Source organism: Hipposideros armiger, unplaced genomic scaffold (genome assembly GCF_001890085.2).
Source record: "Hipposideros armiger isolate ML-2016 unplaced genomic scaffold, ASM189008v1 scaffold_151, whole genome shotgun sequence".
NCBI classification, from domain to species: domain Eukaryota; kingdom Metazoa; phylum Chordata; class Mammalia; order Chiroptera; family Hipposideridae; genus Hipposideros; species Hipposideros armiger.
In genome coordinates, this window is record NW_017731501.1 from 2,839,948 (window position 1) to 2,866,848 (window position 26,901).

Consider the following 26,901-nt stretch of genomic DNA (forward strand, 5'->3'; position numbering starts at 1 on the left):
TAGGTAACAGAACTAGTAATTAAGATTGTTCACTTCTAACACAGTTCTATGGCCTGTTTCCCCAGAGAAAGATTAGAAATGGCTCTAGTATGCCAAATAAGCTTCACAGATGAACATGAAAAAATTATTTTGTAAAGCAGGGTCTATCACCTAGGGACCAACATACACTGCTTGTGGATGAAATAAGTCAACAATATTTACTTCTGGCTTGATGTGATATTGTGAAATGTACTATGGCTGGAAAAAAAATGGGTATTTGGAAGCCAGTATTTTCTTTAGCTTATACTCTAGGTGTTTGACTTAAGTTGCATAAGAAGTTATATCACTTCTGCTATGGTTCTAATATCTGTATCTGAAAGGTGACATCAGTTTTATAATGGAAGCAGTTGCTTTGTTATAAATTCCAGTAACATGGCAGAATCCTAGGTCTTTTCTCTTTAACACAATTTGAAGTTTATTGTGGTTTGGTCAGCATACACACTTCTCTTTTCATTTGATGTACAAGCCAATGTGGACATTCAAAAACAAAATTACCAAATAGTGCAGAGAGTGAAATTGAGTCCAAGATTATGGCAAAGTCTGACTCAAAAATTTAGTTTGTAATTTTAGCATGTCTCTCATACTGTTTGAGAAGCATCAAACTAAATCTACAATTTCCAGAAGCATTACAGTTGAATGTATATTAACTAAAGTGTATACATTTTTAGTGTTCTTGATACATGCAGTTATGACCTTATTACACTTTTGGCATTCTTTAAGAATGCACAATAAGTTTTAATATGGAAGTATTTAGGTTATACTTGTGCTCAAGTAATAATAAAACATCTGTTCTTTAAAAAAATGATTGTCCTGTTTTGGTCTCATACATTCTCTCCTCAGGTATGGCCCATCTCCTATCCAGTTGGAATGACTTTTGGCTATGTGGCTGGCCTTGGATATACTGGAATAGAAAGCAACTCACATACAAGAACAATTAATTGGAACAAAGGGAAAAGGTATTTATTTTTGCAGTTTTCATAAAGATGTGCCGAAATGTATGGTTTAAGCCAGGCATGTCCATTTACAGCACTATTTTTTATGTAGTTACAACATGATGTGATTGTAGCTTTTTAAACTATAAACCCCCTGAAAGATTGTACCCTCTAATTGGAATTAAGTAAATATTGGGTTGTTGGAAAAGTCATGATGCATTTTTGCAACGAAAAACAGAAAAAATACGTCATGAGTTTTCTGACAGCCCAATATAATAGATTGTGGCTTCAGATGCTGTTTGCTGCCTCTTGGACCTTTAAGAAACATTCTTAAATGAATTTGATAGAATTCTGAGGATAGGGTTGTTTTTTTCATTCAAGTTTTAAACTACCTCAGTATTTATAGGAGGTCTGGTTATAGCTATAGCACACATTTCATATGCTTGCTGAGAGGCATGGACAGTTTCCTTGGTCACTGAAGATGTTTCTCACATAATTGAACAACAGCTTATACATCTTGATTTTTTTAAAAGTGTGTGTTTCTTTGGAGTTAAAATGATTATGATAGCCTCATCAAAAACAGTCTTCAATTCCTTGTGGGTTAAAAATGAACACCGCACATAGCTGTACACGCCTATGTATTTTGCTAGTTTCTGTCCTTTTACCACATAGGTTTTTCTTTCCTAAGTTTTGCTCAAGTGTTGGGGATACCTTGGGGATCAATCTGAATTCTTATGAATAAAAAAGGTGCATTTGGTGGGTATTCCTTACATTCTAGTACCCACTCCTCTTTTATATTTTGAATTGAGGCCGGATTGACTACAGAGAAGCATATAGGGAAGAGATCAGTTATTGGATAAGATAAAGGCCTCACATCAGTCTTCCTGTCCAGCCTGCCACAGTATCCCAGGAGGTACTGCTTGCTCCCTAAGATGATGCTCACTGCATAATGATAGAAGGCGGTGGGCACATACTCCTCCAGGAAGGCACCCTTGGCATAGCTCATGAGTTGTACGGCTTGCCCACCGTCCACCACGTACTTGAGCATCAGCGCACCAGGCGGCGAGCCATGCTGCGGTGGGTTGGCTTCCAGGCATGGTACCACATGAGCCCTGCCCTGGCACGGGGCTCAACCCCAGCCTGCCTGAGGGGTCCGCCACCCCCACAGCTCCACGAGGCAGCCCCAGGCAATGGCTCCCCATGCCTGATGGGAGGAGGCAGTGGTCCCAAGGTGCTGCCTCCACCTCAGTAGCTGCCAGGATCCCTGCTCAGGCCTTGGTAGCCATTCTGCCTGCTGCCCCCTCCGCTTGGCGTGGGAGCACTGTCCTAGGGCTGGCCTTCCTGGGAGGATCCGCTGGCTCTTAGGCCCGCTTTCCAATGCATGGCTCAAAGAGTAAAGACCCTCTCTTTCATTTTTATAAGTAAAAAATAGTCTTGGAAATTCTGAAGGCTTCTATATTTGAAAAAAACCTTAAAAGCTGAAATCAATACTGCTTTTCTTCAAAAACAAACAAACAAAAACAAAAACAAAAAAAACTATGTGTTCTATTAGAATTGGGTTTCACATTAATTCCTGGTAACTCGTACTATGCCAAAAGAATGGGTTTTGGAGCCCTGATTCCTCCAGCTCTGAATAACAGCTCTGACACTTCATTGCTCTGAGACCGCTAATTTGTCCAGGCCTCAGTTTTTTCATGTCCCAATTTGTGCCTAATTTGTAAGTTGTGATGATTAAATGAGATAATGAGTATAAAGAGCCAGGGTCTGGTGCTGGCACATAGTCAGCGCTCAAATAGGAATCACAGGTATTTATAAAGGTAAATTATAAATAGGTTGGGTCATTTTCCATATTATAAAAGTTTTATTGAAATGTTTGTGTGTTAAATTTGCAATAAGAAATGATTGAAAGATACTACTGAAACATGCAACCTATATAATTTGACATGATTTTGACCTAATAGTTGTTAAAATTGCGTGTCTAGAGAAGTCTGAGATTACTTTGCTAAAGTCTATACAGATAGGCAAATGGTCCAGCTCTTGAGTTTCCTGAAGGGAAAGCATAAATTGTGAAGAGAATTAAATATATATGCAACTCCAGTTTCTGTCCCCCTGAATAATGATATAATAGGTGAATACCATAGGAAAACATCGGGCAGGACAGCTTATTTTGTATAAAAAGTGGCAATTGGATTTCTCTTGATTTTTCTGTAGTTTATATAAAACACTGCTTAACAATAAGTCCACTTGTGTTCAGTCACCCATTCAATCTCATCTTCCCCCTCCCCCCTTGGTGAACAAAGATATTTCCTCTTGTGGAAGAATTTAATAAAACATTGAATAAAATAATCCTTTGATATAGCTGAAAAAAGAGAAAGCACATTTGTCTTATTTGACTACATAACTTAAAAGCAATTCAGAAAAAAAAGTAGTTTATTGCCTAAGAGACTTTTATTTTTATTTTATTATTTGAGCATAATGTGCTAGGTAACTAGTCTAATGGCCATTGAAAATAAAAAATATCTTTCAGCAAAGCCTCTGGAACGCTCCCCTGCAGTCCACCCAGCCCTGCCGCTCCCAATCTTCTACCTCACCCTGAAGTCACTCCTGACCTCAGTGGGTGACATCAGCCTGGGGCCCTTCCCCAGGAGGAGATCTCAAGGCTAAGATACAGTCATGGTGCTCTCCCACTCTGGGGACCACAAAAATCCCAAAAGTTTCTTAGCTAACACTCTTTAAAAGATTGAGGCCTGTGGAAAACCTACGCACGGAAAGTCTGTTTCTATTTCAGTTGTGTATCAGTTAAGATGGAAAATTTTTAAAGTCCACACAGATGGTAAATAAATTTCTGCTACATGAGGCAGTTCCTGGAATAAAGCAATTTTCTCAAATAACAAGTGCCAACTTATTTTTTCAGCGGGACTTATTTTTAACTTTCCCAGGGAATGGTTGAGAGACTGGGAGCAGTGTCCGTCCACCTTAGGAATCTGAGACTCCTTCCAGAAGAAACTAATACTGTTCTTACTACAGACATACATGTATGTATACATACAGATGTATATTGAATGAAGGGAGTGGTTGTTCATTTTCCTGGGGGAGGGGAATAAGTGAGGGACTGAGAAGATGGAAATTTTGAAGAAATATTTTTTTTCATTCAATGTTTAGTTTTCTATAACTTACTCTAAATAGTATGAAATTAACCCATATGCTTGCTTAGGAATTCATTAGATGTCATGAACGAATGACCGTTAATGCTTGGGATTTCTTTATACACTGTTAGACTTGGCCTGTGTCTCCAGAAATCTTTAGCACTAGTCTCCTAGGATATAGTTGAACCTCCCTGATGGTGTGCTGGGTCATGCAAACCATTAGGATGGGGAGAACCATCCCTGGGCTGCAGCTGGCAAGGAATGCTGGTGTCTGACAGAAGTATGCCATTTGCTAAGTCAGGGCAATTCAAACATTTCCTCTAAGAGCAGAGATTCCCTACTCATAAGAAACACAAATATTGACTATAAATAATTAAACTGTGTTATAACTGATAGTTTTAATGAGGGTATTACAGCAGAGTGCTATGTACATAGCCGCTAGAAATGTATTAACATTCTTTTTTTGTAAAATATTTCACTTAGCACTACAGAGGGTCTATCAATCTATCAGTAAATATTTACTGAGTGCCTAAATACTAATTATTGTATGAGGGAAAAAGAGAAACCTATTTTTGCCTTAAAAAGGTTATAGTTGAAGAGACAAATATGAAGGAATTAGAGGACCACCAAGAGCAAGACTGTGTGATGCTAAACATCAGGGTTGGAGGGTGATATGCTGACCTGATATGTCAAGAGAGATATTTCTGTGGATTGAATATTTATGTTAGTCCCAAATTATGTTGAGGCCATAACCCCCAATGATTGTATTAGGAGGTATGGCCTTTAAGAGGTAATTAGGTTTAGATGAGGTCATGAGAGTAGAGCCCCCATGGTGGAATAGTGTCCTTAAAGTCAAAGAAAGAGAAACCAGAGCTTCCTCTTTCTACCCTGTAAAGAAACAGTGAAAAAAGGTCACCTTCTTTTTTAAGCCAGGAAGAGAGCCTTCACCAGAACCTGACCAGGCTGGTACTCTGATCTCAGACTTCTGACCTCCAGAACTGTGAGAAAACACATGTCTATTATTTCAACCACCCAGTCTATGATATTTTGTTACAGCAGCCTGAGCAGACTAAGACATATATAGGCAATGCTCAGGTGGAATCTAGGAGTAAATCATCAGCATGGAACAGGAAACAGATTTTTTGGAAGTGAAGTTTTGAAGTACTTTTGTAGTGGCACTGTACAACGTTTCAGTTACAATGACATCTTTGTGTGTGTGACAAAGTCTAATGTTTGAGAGTAAACACTGACAAATAAACAATAATCATGACATTGAGACACAAACACAATTTACATCAAGCATGTGAGAATTAGGAAAGTGGGGAGCTGGGAGTCATATAAAAGTTTCCTAATTCAACACCCTCCTTTGAACGAGGAGGAGACCAACTTGAGGAGGGGACACACTTGCATGTCAGAGGTGTTGCAGATCTGGGATGAGAATAACACTCCTCCATGAACTAACTCTGTGCCCTCTCCATTGCAACATAAGAAACAATAACAGGTTCAGGCTTACTGTTCTGTATATAGTCTGTAGTCTGGTTTATTGAGAAAAAAATGCCTCTGAGATTAATTCCCCCCAGTTTTTTCTCTTGGTTTTCTTTTGTTTGGTCACTAAGTTTCTTGCGTTTTTATACCAAATCAAAGTGCAGGTGTTAACAATTGAATGAGAACATATTTTGATAGTGACATAATTATAATGAGATTTTTTTATAGACAAAGAAGCCCAAACTATAATTTCGGTTTTAAAAAGTAGTAAATTTCTAAGTATTTGTAGCTGGTTTTCTTTTTTCGACTTAAACAGGTTGTGTCAGGGTTGAATTTGCTTAAGACAGCCTTTAAAAAAAAAACTGTTTTCTTATAATGCAGGACAGATATCTTAATAATTAAGTTTGTTTCTGAAAATCTTTACTCTGAAGAAAACTTTGATTTTTAATTTTAGTTCAAAGGGACTTTAGTCTTCTGATTTTGAGGGCCCAGCCTAAGGCCATCTTTCCTATCAGGATTTTGGCTAAAAAATAGTGGCTAAAATAATGAATTTCCTGTTATTCTTAGCATGTGCCCAGAATCCATGGAGATTTTGGATTTACTTAGTGAATTAAAGAAAGTGAATAAAAGGCCCTATTATGAGTAGTAACCATAGAAAATAAAGATTATAAACAGTAGTAGTTTCACAATGAAAAAAAAATAAAAGACATAACTGTAACCACAAAATCTCCCCTGGAGGTGGGGTGACTATGTGGGGTATTTCACTGAAGTAAACCGGGAAAAGTACAAACCCCGAGGCTGCTACTCAAATCTTTAGAAGAACATACTATGGACTGAAGTCAGTGATTGACAAGTTTGGGGTGTGTGACCTTAAGAACTGAATTTGTGGTGTGAAAGAGACCAAGATGTCATCTTGGAAAACTAATTAGAGATAAACAAAATTATGCAGACCCTAAAACAATGAACCTAAACTCTCATCATTTCCTTCAATCTGATATTTTGTGTAGTTCCCACATGCATGGGTAATTATTTCATAACCAGTTCTCCACTGAATTCTGAATGAGTGGTGTAGAAACATCTATAAGATAAACAGTTCTCAGTATATTTACCATTTCCCAGGATAAGAGAAGTGAGTAGGTTGCCTCTTAAAGCAAAAAGAAGCTATAGGGGTGAATTGTAATGGGGGAAATGCGTTCATTTATAAGTAATAAGCATTTTATACTTTTTGAACTTTAAAAAGAATAAAAAAGAAATAATTATAGTATTGCTTCAGGGACCTAATTTGTATTATTATTGCTTTGTGAATATTAGCCTTTCCATGACGTTCTGTGAACATCCAGCTGTGAAAGCTTTATTTTTCATGACATTTTAAAGCATTCAACCAGTTATTGAAAGTTTAATATCTACCAAAAAAAGATTCGATTGAGGGTCTTAAAATATTAGGGATATTAAAAACAAGCAACTATATTTTGATAATTTCAACAGATTTTTCTTATGCTTCTAAGAGGTTTAAATTTAGAAGAGGAGACAAGGCATATTTACATTTTTACATACACATCCATGCCACTATTATTTTCAGTGTGACTAGTACATAAGTACATCATGTAATTTGTCACATAAATGAGGCCGTTTGAGAGTGAAAGGGGAAACTAAGCAGGCAGGATGTGGAGACAACAGGCATAAACCTGATTGGCCAGACAAGCCAGGAGGAATGGTCACCACACTAATGGAGCATGGACCATAAAAGTTACTTATGAATGTTTTCCCTTCAAGGTTTTTGAGTTTCTTGAGGAGAATGACAGTAATTTATTCACTTTTGATTATCTAGCAAGTAACATAACGCTCAAATGTTAGATGATTTAAACAAGCTAAATGAATGAATTAATGATTGAATAAATTAACAAAATATATGTTTATGTAAACAATTATAACTTTATTGTAGGAAATGCTTCTTTGTGTATGTGAAATCAAAGATGAAAACAGCAGAGTCAAGGACATGAGAAGATGTCATAGTGAGTAAATCTTCTTCCCTTCTGTCAGACACATAACAAGGAATGTTCTAGTCTCCTACATTAATCTTATTGAATGGAGACAGTTTTGAAGTCAATTGTGGCTGAGGGAGTACAGACTCAGTCAGTCATTCATGCATTCATCGGCCCATCCATCCATCCATCCATCCATCCCCTGGATAACTTCCGGTTTCTCACTCTACCATATTGATTACTGAGACTACACAGGAGAAGCACATAGCCACTGCCTTCAATGTACACATAGTATCACAAAATTAGGGCATTTATTAGGTTCATCCTCAAATAAGATGAAAAAATATTCACTTTCATTTATTCTACTTCTTTTCTCAGTGAAGACATGTTTAGGGAGAGAGAGAGAGGAGTATGTGGCTTTGGGAACTTAAAGAAAGTGGAATGAGTTTGAAACAGTTAAGTGGTAAATGCTGGAGTGGGCAAGTAAGTGTAAAGAGTGACTACTAAGAGACTCTAAGAGTCCCTGGTGTCCAGAGAGTATGGATTTGTAGTGCATTTCTGCAGGACTCCTTAGAGTAGTCAGAGTAAGCTTAACACTTTAACAAAGGTTAGATACAGAGGACTTTAAAATACAAGCTGGGGGGTGTGATCATCAATAGAAACTAAGAGATTGGGTTAGCTGGGTTTTTTTTCTTTTTACAAAGGGAAATAAACTGATGGTGATGTTTCCTTAGGAAGGTTAATCTGATTATACTGTGTAGAACAAGATAGAATAAGAGAGAGAGAGAGAGAGAAAAAAAACAACAAACTGGATCCAGGGAGATAGCAAGGAATTTATTATAGTTCCTCCTCATGCCGAGTTGAGCATGTGGATAGGGTGGACACATGAGAAGTGGAGACACGTAACTGATACATTCCTACAAGAATCACAGGGAGATTATATACCAGTCACCTATTCTAACCAATTTTCCTTAATCATAACTAGGAAAGGTCAACCAAAATTACTAATTCTTCAAAGAAAAAATCAGTAGCAGGAAAACAGATTGATTACAAAAAGAAATAATTCAGGTAATACCAACAACACGTTAAAAACCTTTAAACCTCACTTCATTACTATAGTTAGTATTCTCTTAGGGAAATAAGAGAATTGCATCAAGAAAACATGAACGTGTTACTACCACCGTTGTAAGCAGAAAACATACTCCATATTCTTCACCTTTCCTCTGGTTACAGGTATGCATTCTGAGCTGCAGTCTAAACCAATCCCTTCACTGGGCACTGGATCTCCTCTCTCATCAGTTCAAGGGCATCACCTGAGAACTGCCTCCTCTTATATTAGTGATATTTCCTTTACTGGGTCATTTCTATCAGCTTCCAAATATGGTGTCAAAATACCTCCCATTAAAAATGAAAAAAAGGGCCAGCTGAGTGGCGCAATGGTTAAGAACTGGCTTGGGACACCAGAGGGCCCCGGTTCGGATCCCACATAGGAGGGCCAGTGACACTGCCCTCCACAGCTAAGATGCTGAACAACAGCTCAACCTGGAGCTGGGCTGCCGTGAGTCACCAGCGACGGCGTAGGCTGCAGTCCCTGTGGCAGTGGGTTGCCATGGGCTACCGTATGTAGCCAACAGCCAGTGTGAGCCGCCAGCGGCCATCCAGAAGCCGGCGACTGATGAGCCTCACCCAGGAAGAGCGCAATGATGGTGCCAACTTGGGCCAGTGAAACAACGTCCTCTACAACTAGACTGAAGAACAAAACAACAGCAACTTGTCTGTTCCTCTTCCCCCAATTCCCCAGCACTGTTCCCATCCCCCCAATACCCCAATAAAAAAAACCTTAAAAAAAATGAAAAAAAATCTTTTTTGCTCTGTATTTTCCTCTGGCTTCCACCCTCTTTCTTTGTATTCTTTTATTTATAGCAAATATTAAACTGTTATTTAATATTGCCTTTGCTCACGTTCTTCAATTCCTATCTTCCCTTTTGCTCTTGAATTTGCTGAAAGAAAGCATCTGTTCCCACCAAAAGTGCTATGAACAAGTTGGCCAAAGAACTTTGTGCTATTAAATGCCAAGTTTCTTCTTGTTCTACTAGCGGCATTGGAAACATTCGATCTCTCTCTTTTTAGAAATGCTTCTCTACATGGTTTCTATGATCCTACTACTATTTGATTACTCTCCTTCATTTGTTCATTCCACTCCTTGGTTGGTTTACTATTCATTTGGGTAGGTATTCTCTGCTTCCTTACGCTCTAAAATAAGTCCTTGACAGCAAAGGGGTTATTTTGTATCCCTCATGTCCGGAAGAATGTTTGGTACATAGTAGGTGCTCAATAACTGTTTATTGGCCAGGTAATTGAATGATAACAAGAAAGAGCTACGTAAGTTAAAAATATGACCGAACAATAAATATTTTAATGGATAGTGAATAATAAAATGGGTATATCTGAAGACCAAACTGTTGATTTGGTCTAGTGGGTCAAGAAAATCTAACAGCAATTAAAGAAAAAATACAAAGAAATGTCAAATAATAGGTAGAAGTTAAGAGACATAGATACAGTTAATGCTAACAAATCTGATAGGTACTTGTATCACTTATATAATAAAAAGATAAAAATAGGTAGTTGATGGCTAAATTAATGCCATCTTAGTGGAAGTATCTTTTTTCAAGTTAACCAGTAAGGCTTACAGTAAGGCTTTAAAGTTTGGAATTAATTCAGGAATTTTGACTTCATATATATTTGACTTACAGCTATGAAAAAGCACGTTTTCTCGCAAACAAAATCTCTCCAAAGGTACGTGTGATGTAGAAATTGTCCTTATATTATCCGCTATAGTTTACATTTATTTTTTATTCCAACTTCCAAAGAGCTATCAGGTAGAATTAAAGATGAGAAAATAGATCATAAAGTCATTAAGAGATTTAATTGGAACAAGAAGACAGTAAAAAGAGTAGTATTAATTCTTACTGTGCACTAAGATAATGCTTGAAATGCTGTGCTTGTCTTTGCTCAATCACTCATTCCACAGAAATGTAATAAATGCACATATGCCAGGCATATGCTAGGCATTAAGAGGAATCCGGTGAATAAATTATGAGCATGCTAGTCCCTGCTTTCAAGGAATTTAGCTTCAAGTGTAGGTAGGTGCACTAGTTTCTTGAGGCTGCTGTAACAAATTATATACCACAAACTTAGTGCCTTAAAACTACAGAATTTTTTTTTCTCCAAGTTCCTGGGGCCAGAAATTAAGATGAGTTGGCAGGGCCGCACTCTCTTGGAAGGCGCTAAGGGGGGATCTGTTCTTGCCTTCCCCATCTCTGGTGGCTCCAGGCATTCATTGGCTGGTGGCTACCTAACTCCACTTTCTTCCTTCATCTTCACATGGGCTTCTATGTGTCTTCTCCACTCTGTCTTTTATAAAGACCCTTCGCATTGGATTTAGGGTCCACCCAGGTAATCCAAGATAATTTCATTTGGAAATCCTTAACTTAATTCCATCTGCAAAGACCCTTTTTCCAAATAAGGTCACCTTCACAGGTTCCAGGGGTGAGGGCATGTACATATCTTTTTTTTTTTTTGAGGGGGGGCAATTCTGTCTCTACAGTATGGACACAGGAATAGATCATTCCAACACAGTGTAATACATGCTATGCTAAGGTCCATACAGGGGTAACATGGAAGGAGACCCCAATTGAGTCTGAGGAATTGAGGAACGACTCTTTGAGTGATGTGATATGAGATCTGAAGAGTGGCAAGGGCAGGAAAGTGGTATGGGGAGAGCCTTCTGGGTGAGGAAGATAATGAGTGACTCAGAGTAGTTTAATGTGGCTGTAAAATGTGAGATGAGGAGATGTATACAATAAGACTTCTTAGGTAAACAAGGCCAAGATTGTGACTGTCCTTGAAAACCTTGTCTAGCATATTGGAATTTTAAAGCTGTGGAGGGGAAGAGGACAGATTTGCATTGTATAGAGATAATTTGGACTGCAGTATGGAGAATAGATTGGTGGGGATTAGGACTGAACCCAAATAAACTGTTAGGATGATGTTGCAGTAATTCGATCAAGAGATAGCAGGGAGATAAAAAGAATAGAGATGAAAAATATTGAAGATGTAGAATTATTATTTCATAGGAATTGCTAATGATGGCTAAATTCACAGGTGCATTTCTACACTGTTTCTAAAATTTCACCTGACCTTTCTACAACTATGACTAGTCCACAGGTACATATAGACATATAATAATATGGTTCTAACAACAGTTTTTAATAAACATTTTGAATTTGTGAACCACGTCTTTGCAAGGGTTCATTTCCTTTAGTTCTCAGAGCTATGGATGCACTTTAATTTGCATTGCTTCCAAGTAAATTTGGCTTTTTAAACTTCTCTGTAAGTGAAAGGGTGGGGCTATATATTTGGGTGGTGGATATTGCTTACAACTCACTCTTAATTATATGTACCTGTTTAGTTGTTTTGGTTTTCAAAAGTCTCACGAAGAGGTTAAGAATGCAGAAGGGTGTTATCAAAGTGATAATGGAATTCTGCACAGAAAGAATTAAGGTGGCAGCAGTGGGCGAATGTAAATATGTCACTTAAAACATAAGCGGTTCCTCAAGGAGAATGAGCAGCAGTGCATACTGAGGGGAAATCCCATGGTCTGCTTCTCACCTGGGTGCCTACTGATCGCAACAGGGGGTGTGTAATGACTGATGTTGGGGAGAGAGATTACCAGGCATCGGACAGTGGCCCGGTCAGCAACCTCAGGGGGAATTATTTGATAATTTGCTAATAATTCTTCCAGAATCAAGTTTTAGTGTTAAGTGGTTGAAATGGTAACAATCACTTGAAAACGCTGTCAAGTATAAGTTCTCAGATTTGAATCTAGAACCACAACACACATCCCTAGACGAGGCTGTTATTCACCTTGCCTTGGCTGCACCTCTTTGGTATTTTGAACATGACTTCGTGGCTGCTTTATGTTCCCTTCCAACAGCAGGGGTTTCTGGGTACTCCTAACACATTTCTATTTTCTCCTCAGTAGAGACTGACTTTTATTTTTCTTCTCTGAGCCCCCATGTTGCGTAGGAAACCATAATGTGGCCATTTTTATTACTCACAATACTCTGTTTTAGTGTCTCAGCATAAACAATAGACGTGCAGTGACTGTCATGTAGGCTGATAACAAATAGCATAAAAATGCCCTCTCTTTGAGCCTGCAGCTCTTCTTGTTCTTAAATACCATCCTCACTCTTTAGGAAGTTTTGCCGAGATGCTCTGTCCGATCGCCAGAGCTCCAGCTCAGTATCGCGTAGCGCTCTGGCTTTAGACAGGAATACAGGAGGCACAAATAGTGAGCAGCAGGCCACGTGCCTCACTCACTATATCAATGTAGTGACTTCTGTGTTGATATCTCTTGAGAAAATTTGGTCCTCTTAAAAATGAAAAGATTTATGTGAAACTTAGCAATTAAAGTTCATCATCAACTGACTTACTGTAAGCAATACAATGATTGTCAATTCATTCTCTATCAAGAAAATAAATGAGCTCAGTGGTCAGCATTGGAAATTTAGGATTACAATAACCATAAAGTATTGCATGTGAAAATGTGAAAAATAGATGTATTTCCATTTTAAATTGACCAGAATAGGCTGATGTACAACTGAGTATGGTTGTTTCTCGTCTAGACAGAATTTTAAGTATAAAAATCTAGTGATTTACATGATTACTAATATGTTTAAAAGAAAAATTTGCATGATGATTATACTACAATTCACTGGGTAGCTTCCTTTCTCCCCTGGCCTCCTTAATGATTGCTCACAGTATAGAACTTGTTTGAAATACTTTTCAGCTTGTTTAAAATTTATCATGCCTCAACCCAAACACTGTGGACATCTGAGAGAAAGCACTTTGTAACTCCTAAGTGGATGGAGATAATATTTATGATAAAAGTCTAGGTTGATCACAGGGAAAGAGTACAGAATAATTGAATTAAGTGAAACTTCATGCCTTAGGAAAGAGCAATATTTTATTATAAAACCAGAGAAGCTGAGAAAAAGTTCATTTTAGATTCTATTTTCAGTTTTTAAAAATTTATTTTATATTTTTGTCGGCATATACCTGAAATGGTAGTTAACTTCTCAAAGCTGTTTTTTTCTTTTTTTGCACACAAAGTGGACAAATGTCTGAAATAGAAGGATAAAACATTTCCTTTCATCGTTCAAAAAAAACCTAAATATTAGGTTTGTGTTACATTTTGCTGTTGGCCAATTCTTTCTGATTACTTTTAAATTATAGCTTTTCAATGATAATATGCAACTCAGCATCTTCTCTGTGGGACAGCAGCTTTGCATTGGTAACAAGACATACCACTATTAGCACTCTAAATTACAGCTCCTTGGCCTTGTCAATACACACACATTATTCCAGTTAAAGAGAAATGCAAGGATCTTTCAAGTCTCTTCCAGCTGGAACATTCCATGAACCTATGAAAAGCAAATTCTCTGTCCCTCATCCCGTAGTGGTTTGTAGGAGGCTGCCTACAACAGTGTAGTCAACCGAACAATGTCTTGTTTGTTGGGTAAATGAACATATGAGAGGACACCAGATGCCATGTTACCATCTTATAGCAAAATGAAGACAAAATGCAAGGAATGTTGTAGAGGAATGGATTGAAAATTAAAATTCCATCTATACAATGGCAAATACACACTGTGTGTAGTAACTATTCTGCTGTTCAGCTGTTTCTTTCTTAAGGTAGACTCTGGTCAGTTGTGTTGACACAAATTCCACTTTCCTGTGACTTTTGTGGGTTGGGGGAGAAAAAATGGCCCATAGGCCTCAAAGGTGATAATTCCCACAAAGGCTGAGCCTGCTTCCGGTTTCCTTTTGCACTTCCTTTAGAAATATGTGGAAGCAGAGTCCCAACAGCCAACTTGCTAGTGTCACTACTGTAGGTAGCTACTACTTAATTCCTGTGTATTTTGCCACCTCTTCTACTCCAACTCTCAGTAAAGACTGTACTTCCTGCAGGAAGCCAAAATACTGCATCTCATATATTAAAAAATTATATATATATATGTTTAAGTGAACTTATTTTATCTTTAGATTTCCTGTTATAAGTTTGGGCTTTATACATTACATACTTCTCTTAAGAAAGAGTTTAACTCAATCAGAAATTCATAAGTGGATTTTCTGGCATAAATTGACATTTCATTTAAATAATATTTGAATCATAATGTTGGGAAGGAAGGCTGTTATCCAACACACCGAGCTTGAGCATTAACCTTCTCCAATCAGATTCCGTCCTGTAACCACAGAGGGTGAGTAGCATGAGGTCACTGAGTGCTGTCCTGTGAACACATTCCTATCCATCGGAGAATTTGCGTCCCTCACAGGGACTACAGGCTCTTAGTTTTAAAGAATTTCTTGATTTATACTCAAGTAAGATGAAAATTGAAATTTTATCTTTATCAGCTATTTATGAAGTACATTTTTTATCTATTACACTCTGACTGAAATGCCTTTGGGCACCTCTTCAAAGTGACTGTACAGAAAATTTCCAGTTGTGCATTAGGCCAATATGTGAGTGGAATGTGAAGCATCATGATGAGAATTGAATTTTTAACAAATAAGGAATGATGCTCTTGCTTTTATACTTCTCATGTGTTAGTCAATTATGCTGTTAATTCATCTTGTTATGATCATCCATAATTATTAAAAAATTAATAGCATGCCATAGATGATTCTTACATATTAATGAGGGTATGAAAGTTGGTGGGAATCACTATCTTATCGCTTCATCATGTTATAGTTAACCATTTTGTTAGTATGTCTCCTGGTAATGATTTAGTCATCAAGCAAATTTTCATTTCAATTTTCTGCTAACTAATCAAATACTAGCTGTAGAGCAAAGTAACACTTTTCAGCGCTCATTTAGTATATTGAAATCTAGATGAAGTGAGCCTAGAAATTACTTAGCTAAAAATCTAAGTTTGAAAACAGAAATCAGCTTTTCCTAAGCTAAAGTACAGCATATGAAGTACTGTCATCGTCTTTTGATTTTCATAACACCATGAAATAGTGTGAAAAAAAAACCCCTTAGCCTTTACAAGTTTCTGTTTACAAAATGGCCTTTTTGAAGTATTTGCTTATTTCAGTTACTCCCTAAGATTTAAGCCTGTGTATTTTTATAAAAATGTATTTCTCAAGAACAGTTAAAGTGGCACAGAGAGATCCTTCTCTCTCATTCTCACAAGTGCAAAGTCTTTGCATTCTTCAAAGTGCAGCTCAGGCACCACCAGGTGAAGCCTTCTCTGACTTCCTCCTCACCTATCTGTAATGCTCTAGCTCCATAGGTCTTAATACTTTCTAAATCGTATGAGGTTGAGTGGTTCAAAACATAATATTACATTAGGTTCTAATAGTAATAATCATTAAAATTAGTTGAGATGAATATTTTTAAATTTGTTATTTGTGTTATATTGCCCCTACAATTTGTTATTTGTGTTATATTGCCCCTACCAGTATATAAGCTCCTTTAGGTGTGAATGCATATATGATTCTTATTTAGATTCTATATCACACATGCCAAGTGCATGGGAAAGAGAAGGTACTTAATATTTATTTAGCTAATGAATGCAGGCTCTATTATATAATGATTAGATAGAAAAGATGTCTATGGGGATTGACTTTTTTTCTAAATCCTGTCTTAAATTTGGCCACTTTTCCCATAATTATTCCCAGATAGTTCAGCTTACTCTTAGATCTATAACTAGGGCAATTTAGTGAAACAAACAAAAAACGATGACTACAACTACTACTACTAAAGTCACATGGTGTTTACTATGTACAGACACTTTTAATTATTTTATGTGAATTAATTTATCTAATATTCGTAACAACAGAGTGAGCTATGCCATTATACAGATGAAAAAATTGAGGCACAGGGAGAATAACATAAAAGATTACAGAGCTATAAATGAGGGAAGCAGTTTGATTTCAGAGTCCATTGGCTAATGACTTTGTTCTATGTACAGCAGAAGCTGTGAAGACGTGACATGGGCTGTGAAGCACTCTGGAAATCTCCAACTAGAGCAGCTAGTGACCCTGGCTGGCTATATATGCTGTGAATAAAGATTTCACTAGAATTTGACCTATTCTCAGATATAATTCTGCAATTCTTCAGTTATTTAACTGTCAAATCTTCACCTCAAGTTTTGGTAAAAAAAAAATAAGTTTGTTCTAGTGGTTGTACTATGTAGCTGTTTCATCTCTTTTTCTATCTCATTTAATGCTCCTAAACGTCTTGTGTCATACCTAACAATTTTGTCATGTAGGGACTCTTCTTTCCATTGTCCAGGGACATATAAGACTCAGGAAGGTGAAAGAACGCTCCTCAATTTAGATCGTGCTCTTTTTCCTCCTTCCAGTTTAATCTCTTGGTTAGAAAATCAAACTCAGACCAAGCTATTCATTTTCTAGACCAAATAATGATGCTATTTTAATTTTTTTAAACCTCTGGGTTAACTTTTAATGTATATCAAAAGCAGTAAATCCTTTTGAAGTTTCACTGGCTCAAAAAATAGAACCAAAAATTGAAGAGGTTCATTAATCACTAGTTTATCCCTATGCCAGTGTAGAAATAGAAATGAAAAAAGAATAAAAGTGGACTTTCCTATTTGTTTATGTTTCCTTTGAAAATGGTGAGGTTATCTCTAAAGTAGCACTATAATTTTCTTGACAGTTAGAAACTTATCTGTGGACTAGAGATCTTGTTGGCAGCAGGGGGGAGTACTTTATTTCTAAGAACATGAGCCAGAAAAAAAAATCGTCTGTTGGCACCACTGCATTTATTGCCAGATAACAGAGGCAGGGCTCTGTTATGTAGGCTATGCCAGTTATCCCAACTTTTGTGGATACTGGCATTTCTTTGGGGGAGGCAGCCAAAATCTATGGTGGCTTTGTTGGTATTAAAAGATTAATAAGTTGGTCCTGGTTTATAGGAACAGAAATCCATGAGGAAGAAACTAAACGTTTCACTATTATGATAGCCTCTAATGTGCAATTGGCTCTGAAATACCTATTAATTATTTAAAATAACATCATAAAAATGTATTAATTCTTGCTCCAGTAAAAGCTGATGTTGGGTAAATGTGAACTTATTAATGATCTTGTTACTAATAATGTAAATTCGCAGTTGTGGTCCCAGTCACTGGCTGGAACAGAGGCTCATCACACTTCATAACTACTTACAAAAAAAAATCTGGAACAAGAAAAGTTCAGATCTAATTGCTTTCATTCAGAATATATTTTTCTGACTTAAAGGCACCTGGCAACAAATCTCCCCACTTTATGTGGTTTTCACAATAGAAACTAAAAGGTAATTTACTATTGTCTAATACTCTCTAAACAAAGTCCCTCAATCTCCTGTATTCGCCTGTCTTTCAATCTCTCTCATTATTATTCCCGTCATCTTTCCTCCAGTCCACTCCCAGCTTCTTCAATGGGATATTAAGCAGAAAAGCTAGAGAATTTCTAACCAGTGGCCTCCCAACATTTTTGATTATGTACTTCTCAACAAGCTTATATGTATGCTATTTACTTATAAACTATAATGCATGTTTTTGTAGTAATATATTACATATTAAATATACACAAAATTAAAAAATAAACGTGAATGACTATTCTCATATTTTCCTTCTCTACACTCACCCTTGCCCACTCCTCTCTGGAGACAACTGAGTACATTCTAAATAACATTTACCACTCAGATTACTATATAACTAATTAGTTATAATTCATTAGTTATTATGGGGCAAAGGGTAGGGATAATCTTAAACTTTAAGGATGCCTCATAGACTCAGATTTTACATAATTCTTTTCTCCCTCTTGTTCTCTCATGCCCCATTTTAGCGTGGAGCTAGCTGGAAGAGCAGAGAAGAGATTACGGTATCAAGCATGGGCTATATGGTCACTGATTTTGGTTGTCTGACTTCATTTCTTCTGTATCTTTACAACTTGAGCTCTTGACCCCTGCTATTGTCTTCTAAAAATAATCCTTTACTATGAGGAATATTTATTCATCCAAACACTTATGAACAGGGTTCTAAGCAGTATGGGCTGGATGCTATAGACACAACATTGAATTGCCACAGACACAAAACTGCCCCCGCAGTGAGCTTATATTTTGGTTATGGTGGTGATTTTTAGTAAACACTAAAATAGGCATAAGTTCTCTATGAATGAAGAAAGACTCAAGCAACTAACTTGGCTGAGGAAAATGGGGAAAGTCCCTCTAATGTGAAAACATTTGTGGATCGTGCTATATGAGCTTATCAGGGCTTCATCTTCAGCTTGGTGGAGGTACAGCCCAAGTTGGCAGAGTTTCTCATGTGAAATGATAATAACAGTACTGTATCTCCACCTGCTCTGTAATCGCTGGAGTCATCTTCATGTTCCTTGTCTCCTTGTTAAACTTCTGTTGGTAATAACCATCACTTCATCATGTTGAAATAGAATCTGATTCCAACCTGCTACGTATCTACTTTTTGTCAAGGACTTGCATTGCTGTTTCTCCTGGCAAAGTTACTGGTGCTTCATTTGGTGTCCTGTTTTAGCCCATCCTTCTTCCTGTCTGACTCTCTCTACCCCCCACCCCAGCTCTATCTCTCTTTCTGTTTTCCTCCTTCTCCCCACCCCACCTCTGCTGCTCTTCCTTGTGCCCCTTTCCCTTCTCTCTTTTGTTCTCTCTGCTATTCTCTCCCTTCATTGCTATCCTATGTGTTAGTCAAACAGAAGCCTTATTTAGAAACTACAGCCACATTTCAGGGACTATGTGTTTCACAATGTGAGGAACCCTGCTCTCTGTCTCATGATGGTGTACCAAGTACACAAAATAGGACCCGGGCTGTTGAAAATGCTTAGTATTCATTACTGATTGATTTTATCAGCCACTGTATCTAGTGTTATCCTTTATCATATAATTAAATGTTTTTGCATTTCTAGTTGGCTTTAGGGGAATTACGTTTGTTCTGAGGCAAAGTATTTGAGCCCCAATTATTTACCAATATGTTTTTGGCTTTCTAGTTGTTTATAAGGCCAAAACTGGTTTAAATGGCATGAAATAATTTATGGTTTTCAGTGACCGAAGGGTACAAAATGAGCCTTCATAAAGCTACCAGTTTTACCTGGGACACAAGCCCAACTAAAAATATGGCTGAGGTGAATTGGTGTTATCCATCCATAGGCCAACTTTCTACCTGGTAACAACTTTTCCTTGCCAACTCTAATTTTTGACCTAGGGAAACAAAGTTTAAAAACAATACAATCTGTTCAACAGGCCTATGTCTTTAAAAATCAGTGTGCCCTTAGTGTAAACCACACTGTTATTATGAATCTCCCTACAGAGCTATATATACTTACCCTGCTTCCCATTCCGTCCCTCTATGTCAACTGATACCAGGCTTATTAACAAACTAATTCTTCCTCTAGTCCTTGTTTTCATTCAACATATCTTGGGGCCTTAGCTTAACCATCTTTTAGGTTTTTATTTCTTAGACAAGTTTTTCCTTCCCTTGTATATCCTTCCAGTTGGCCTCCTATCTTGGTCCACTCTATCTTCTTCATAATTTGCTATATTTTTTATGTCACTCATCAGTCAGTGTTAACCTCCCCCCCCCCCCCCATGCTACAAGGCTCACATATAGGTATTCAGGAGATAGAAGGAACCAGAAGGTCATAGAAAGGAATGAGGTCATTTAAGATACAGGTGTACTTTTATCAAATTTATACATATTTTAAAGGTAGGGTAAGGAGAAAGCATCTCATTTTTATTAGTCTTTGCTAATGTTCAGAGATGAAGTACAATATGTACAGAAGAATGTTTCGCTCCTGGCAGTTTTCCCACAAGAAAAAGTGTAGCATTTGATCAACATCACTTCAATGTATAAAGCAGTTTCCTAACGTGAAAATGTATTCTATAGAGTGAAATTAAAGCATCAGGTGTTCATACAGAATGCCATAGAACAAATGTGCAACCTTTTTATTTCTTTCACAATGTGCCATGATATACTGGCATATATTTATATTAGGTGTTGTTCGTTAACATATTTATGTTGTGAGTTATCCTTCAACATAAAATTTCCCCTTCTTCTTTGATAACAGGATCTTTAGGCAACATCTGCTTGCCTAGAATGCAGACTCCATTTCTCAGCCCTCAGTGCTAGATGTGACCATGCAACTAACTTCCAACCCATGAAATATGAAAGGAAAAGAAGTGTGCATCTTCTGGGTCCTGCCTTTACACAGAAGTGTGGCCATCCTGCATGCATTCCTCTTCCCACTGACTTGAATGTGGATAAGGGCTCGAGGTGGCAGAGCAGTGAGATAAAAGAGGTCTCAAGTTTCAATAACATAGAGCTTACACATTGATCCAGAACTGCTTATGCCCAATTATTATGTGTGTGTGAGAGAAAGATGCTGTTTAAGCCACTTTTATGCTGGTTTTCTGTAATAGTAAAATCCATTGCATAAATGATATAGTTTAGCTTATTGTTGGCATGTGAAGTTTTTGTTTACATGTGGAACTAGGTCTCTTCCCAAAGTTCAGATCATCTTTGCATTATCTTTTGGAGTTTATTTTGCTTCATAATATGGATTATGTTTTATGTGAGCAAATGAAAATATGTTCTTACATTTATGTAATTATTATGGTTATTCAAAAATTTGGGAACTATTTAAATAGCCTTTAGGGAAGACTGAATTTTGGACTCTTTAATTAGTAAACCACCATCAAGAACAAATACACCAGTTCTCTAAAAAAAGGCTAACCTCAAGTCTTTCCCTACATATTTTCCATCTTCACATCTCATTTGGTTTAAAGAGACCACTTCTTAGGCTGTCTACCTCCTCCAGATTTCTTTGGAATTTTTCTGTAAGAATTGCTCTTAACCAACTGCCTTACCCCAAACACCCACCCACACCCTATAAGCAGGGGTCATATTGCACACGACCTTGTGGCTCATTTGCTAATGTCTGCTCATCATCTGGTCCTTTGATTTCAGTGACTTCAATTGAATGATATATTTCATCATATTTGGGGAATTATTAGCTTAAAAGGCTAATATTTACATATACTACAAATGCAGTCCTCTCCAAATGAAATTCCTAATAAATATGTGTGTGGCTATCCTTGATGGCCAGAAATATCATTGCAAAACAAGAAAAACTACATCATGCAAAACAATGACTGCCTGCCAAGATTTATAGGTTTAAAGGAATGATAATTTATATCTAAAGCACAATGGTATCTGTAGAGCACTACTATTTCAGTGCATTCTGAGGTTCACTCTCACAAGCTCTGTTGTTTTCAGTTTTTTCAAGTTTTACAATAGAACTTTGATTATATCCTGACCAAAAATAATTCATGCTCATAAATTCAGTGAAGGATTTGGTTCACTCACATGACCTTCAGATAATGAGCTGATTAAAGTTCTCTGACTAAAATTTTATTAGCTCATATTCTATTTCACCTTTCCAACTTCTAATCTTAAAGCTGTCACCATGGCTGACAAATAGTTTTAAAGATGCAGACAATTAAGCAAACTCTTTTCAGAATCTGGCACCTAAAACCTTTGACATGAAAATATATGTCTCTCCCAAAAGTTTATGTGTTTTAAACTAAAAACATTGACATTAGGAATTGAGTAATTGATTGGAACCCTTGTTGATACTTTTAAAAGCTTTATAAATATTTGTTTCTATTTCATAAAAGCAATAATAATCATAATAACTAGATAAAGAGTTCTTTTGTGCCATATAGAAAATGCTTCTAACAGTTTATATAACTAACATTATTTTCTTTTTGTACTTCTGTTCATTATATGCATTTCTTCCATAATTCTATGAACTTCTGTAAAAATTATATAGCATAAAAAGTGAAAATCCTCTGCTTCTACCATTTTAATTCCATTCTCTCAAAATAACTACTATTAACAAATGTGTGCCTATTTAGCTAGAATTTGGCATATTCGGTCACACAGAGAGACTTATACCCCCTCTATCTCCTTCTCCACCTCCATTTCCACCTCCATCTCCACCTCTACCTCCACCTCTACCTCCACCTCCACCTCCACCTCCATCTCCATCTCTGTCTCTGTCTATCTATATATCTATATCCACATATTTTGTCATATAAAGTTGGGATGTGCCATAGATATTGATCTGCCACTGTCTTTTTTCAGATGCACTATATCATGAGCATCTTCAGTTAGTGCTCATGGCTCTAATTCCATCTTTTTAATGGCTCCATAGCAATCTAAACTGTAATACGGTTTATACACAGCATTTTATTATTAACTATAGCATATACATAGCATTCTAAACAATAATTAAATATTTTTTATTGATGGAAATTTGCCTTCTTTTTTTGTCAGTAACATACAACACAATGATGAATATCTCTGTGCATATATTTTTATGAAATTATTTTATTATGTCTTTTGGTAAAGTTCTAAAATGGCTAATTGCAAATTCAAAGGTACTTTAACTCTCATCAATATCAAATTAAACAAGATTTCCTACACATTTTGATTCTAGAGGCTTCTCCTATAGCCATACTTTTCCAGAGTAAATTCCAACTCTAAATTTTGAATTGAATCTATTCATTACAAAGCATCCCAAATGAGTTGTAGAGTCAAAGCAAATATTCCAACAGACAATGCCATACACTTGAGAATGATGAAATGCTTAAAACAGAATATTTAAGTAGAACTTGTAAATGAGATATAATTACAGCTTTCATAATGCAACCATGCTATAGTGGCATGTCCAAGAGCAAATTCTTTCCAGCATTCTTAGTATTGATATAAATGTCCAAGTGGTGAGCATATGTTCCTGGAATGTTTAATGTTTCTGTCAGCAGATGGGCAGAGTTTGTCTTATTTTAGGGGAGCTATGTCATAGGTCAGTTAATACTTTCTTATGTCAGTATTGCATTCCCTCCAACAGATTTGGTAAGATATATGGAAATTCCTGAATAACTAATCTGAGCATTCCAATTTAAACAACTTCATGAAGAATTAACATTTTAATACAATTTATATAAGAAAGGAAGAGTTTGTCAGAAGCACAGAATGCTCTACTGGCATATAGTTTGAGCACATTGATCTTTGCTGTAAAGTCTTTGACTTCACTTAAACTAACTTATGACATGTTACTCATCTATTTTGTTTGCAAAACCACAGTTTATGGAAACCAGATTTCTTCACCACAAAGAGTTGGAGATTTTTTTTCCCCTTCACTGTAGATAGCTCCAGTCAAACAGATCTAAGAATACTAGTTTTGTGTTAAAATTGCAATTATGGATTAATATTATATCAAGAGAGGAAAAAGGATGCTACACTAAAGTGTCCAACTGCAAGGTTTTTTCAATGCCAATGGCCATATTAGATTTATAGAAGAAATTGTATTTGTATTTAAGTAGTGATTTTAGAGAACTATGTTGTTGGAAGAGTTTGGGGGAAATCCTAAAGACAAGAAACTTTGGTCAAGAGTTCACTGGCTAACCCATACTTCATGTAGCTCCACTCCAATCCTTGCTCCTGTTACTTGGAAAAACTACTTAGGGGATAATGGCATCTACAGGATTAGTCAAAGTGGCCTTGGCATAAAAAATAATAGTAATAATTTCAGTTATTGGTCCTTTTTGGTCAAGAGTTAAAGAAAAGTTGATCTATCTATTGATAGTGAATGTACTAGGGTATCATTTAAATAGTATCAGCATATTTGGGGGAGAGGACATGTCATTTTTAATATGTGCTTTATGCCACAGTTGTTATGATAAAACATGTTTTTTAAAGGGTAAAAGAAACAAGCCCAGATAAATGATATTAAATTTTTTTAAAAATGCCATGACTTTCTAAGAATTAGAGATCACTCTTTAAATGGGCCTTGAAGTATGGGGCTCTCTGGTGGCTATTTAATTCCAACGGAAGAAAGCGAAACCAATTCTGTCTTCAACACAATCCCAAAATGAAATGTTCATAAACCATTATAAATATTATTAGTGAAATGAGTAGGTTATTATATTTTAACTTTTACGTATTTTGATGGTTTCCCTAAGAAGATACTCATTGAGTTATACAGCTACATTACAAGGCAAAAGAAACATCTACATAACTCTTTAATGCTAGCAAAATAATAAGTGATGGAAACAAGGATATTTACAAAATTCCAAAGGCTAGATAATTCGTGCATGTGTCTTACCTTTCTTTTGCGAAGTCTGACTTGATTATCTGTGGATTCCTGGGTGGCCAGAGTCCCCTTTATGTGTAAACACTGCATGCCATCTCCTGAGTTGACCTTTGGGAGACTTTTGTTTTGATGTTTTGAGAAACCACTCTTCTCCAGGCCATTTTCAGCTGACATTCCACTAAGGTAGGGAGGAGGCTGCAGGAAGCAGCTTCCAGAATCTGCTTTTAATAATGACAATTGTCCGTCTGTACAAGGAATAGAGAAGAACTCATTTTGTACTACACTGCAGGTGTTTATTTCATGCTCATCTTTAGGCAAGTCAGGTTTCCTTCGTTGTTGAGCAATGACAGCAGAATTCAGCAATTGCTTCTCAGGAACAATATCATTCACATTCAATGACTCACATGCATTTATTTCGGATGCATCTTTTAGTTCACTTAAGCTTATATCATTACAAAGCTCTAGGCTTTTACTTAGAATTTCAATAACTTTTCTCTCCCCTCTTCTTTCTACCAACACTAAATCAGTTCCATCAGCCATTCCCCAGGAGTTATAAGAATCTTGGTTACTTTTCGTGATAGGTGGCATCTTTACTAAGGAGCCTGCTCCTTTGACGCTATGTTGGTCTGATGTGTTATGGCCTTGGGAAGTTAAAATCTGTTTATCATCTGTAAGATATAGATCGGAATCGATATCCTCATCAGAAACATGCACTAATGTTTCTGTGCTGGCCTCCAGAGAAAGAAACTGATCTTCACTTTCGTGGCTGTCATTTTCATCCACCTCCTTTGAAATATGACCCATTGGCCTCCCAGGAAAATCTCTCATCTCCAGTCCATGACAGCAGTCTGGTAGTGAAACACATTTCTCTTTGCGGTCTGCATTGAGAGTTGCATCTTTTTCCATACTTGCCTGCAAGCTGTCAGCTACTAGTCCATGATGACATGCTGTGTTATGATCATCAGAATTAAAAGGCTGTCCCATCCATTGGGTCACATGTTCTTCCCAGCTCCTCTTTCTGATAGCTACAGACATGTCATCGTAATTTAACAACAGATAGAGAGATACTTTCCATATGAGACTAAAGAAGATGGAAATTGATGAAAGATGACTTCAAATTCACTGATTGAAGAAGAGAGTGAGTTTTGTCATTTTGCCACCTATTTAAAAAAAAAGATGTAATTCAGGATACGATACTAAAGTGAAAATATATCTTGTAAAAGACAGCACTTAATCGGTGCTAGAAAGATTAAGTGAAAGAGATTATAAAATTTCGGTTTAATAGCTTTAATAGTGTTACTTCTTTAAGAAATAGCCTTATAGTAGAAGAAAATTTCGCATTGAGTATTTGTGATGAAAAATCATTGACAATACTTTTAAATGCAGCTTGATTGATGGATTGATTAATGAATAAAAATATAACTATTGAACATTTAAAACTCCATTAAGAAAATATTTGGACTGCAATACTTAAAATTCACTGGAAGTAACTTGTTTCTCTAGCTTACATGATTTCCTGATTTGTTTTTGTGACTATAAGTCTTTACAGAAATCTATTTACTGTTTTGTTTGAATTATAATAAAGGTCACCAAGGAACTGTTCATGCAAAATTTGAGATATAGAGACAGCATTTGTAATGCATTAGTGTGTGAAAGCGCTGATACAGATCCCAAACTCTCAGGATGTATTTACTCCAGGGAGTGACTAAGAAACATGGAATAATCCAGTTTAGCTCATATTAACACATAAATCATGGATAAGAAAGCATAACGCATACCATTTACATTGCCTCAGGATAAATCCATTTACATTACATACTGTTACTGCTACTACTAGCTAGCAAGCTAGTATTGTTGAAGCTTCGAGAAATTAAACAACTTCGCCAAAGTTATACATCTAGGAAGTGAGCCTAGGCCTAGGATTCAAACTTTGACCTTGGTTCTAAGGCTAGGCTTGAGTAGCCAACACACTTCATTGTCTTCATGGAAAGAGCTCCTACCTTCATCCCTTCCCTCTGCATATCTTTTGTGTGTATAAAAATCTAAACTCAGGCAGGAATTCAG

The 26,901-nt window shown here is 36.7% G+C and overlaps 1 protein-coding gene and 1 pseudogene across 2 annotated transcripts in view; both read right to left on the reverse strand.

Annotated features, from left to right (window-relative positions):
* Positions 1 to 26,901, reverse strand: part of DLC1 (DLC1 Rho GTPase activating protein) — a 389,786-nt gene that overhangs the window by 352,074 nt on the left and 10,811 nt on the right. For both annotated transcript variants that reach the window (XM_019651001.1, XM_019651005.1), the window contains exon 2: positions 24,850 to 25,997. In XM_019651001.1, the coding sequence (XP_019506546.1) occupies positions 24,850 to 25,872 (1,023 nt within the window). In that variant the 5' untranslated portion in view covers positions 25,873 to 25,997. The remainder of the gene's footprint in view (positions 1 to 24,849; positions 25,998 to 26,901) is intronic.
* Positions 1,460 to 22,724, reverse strand: LOC109387230 (rho-related GTP-binding protein RhoQ pseudogene; annotated as a pseudogene).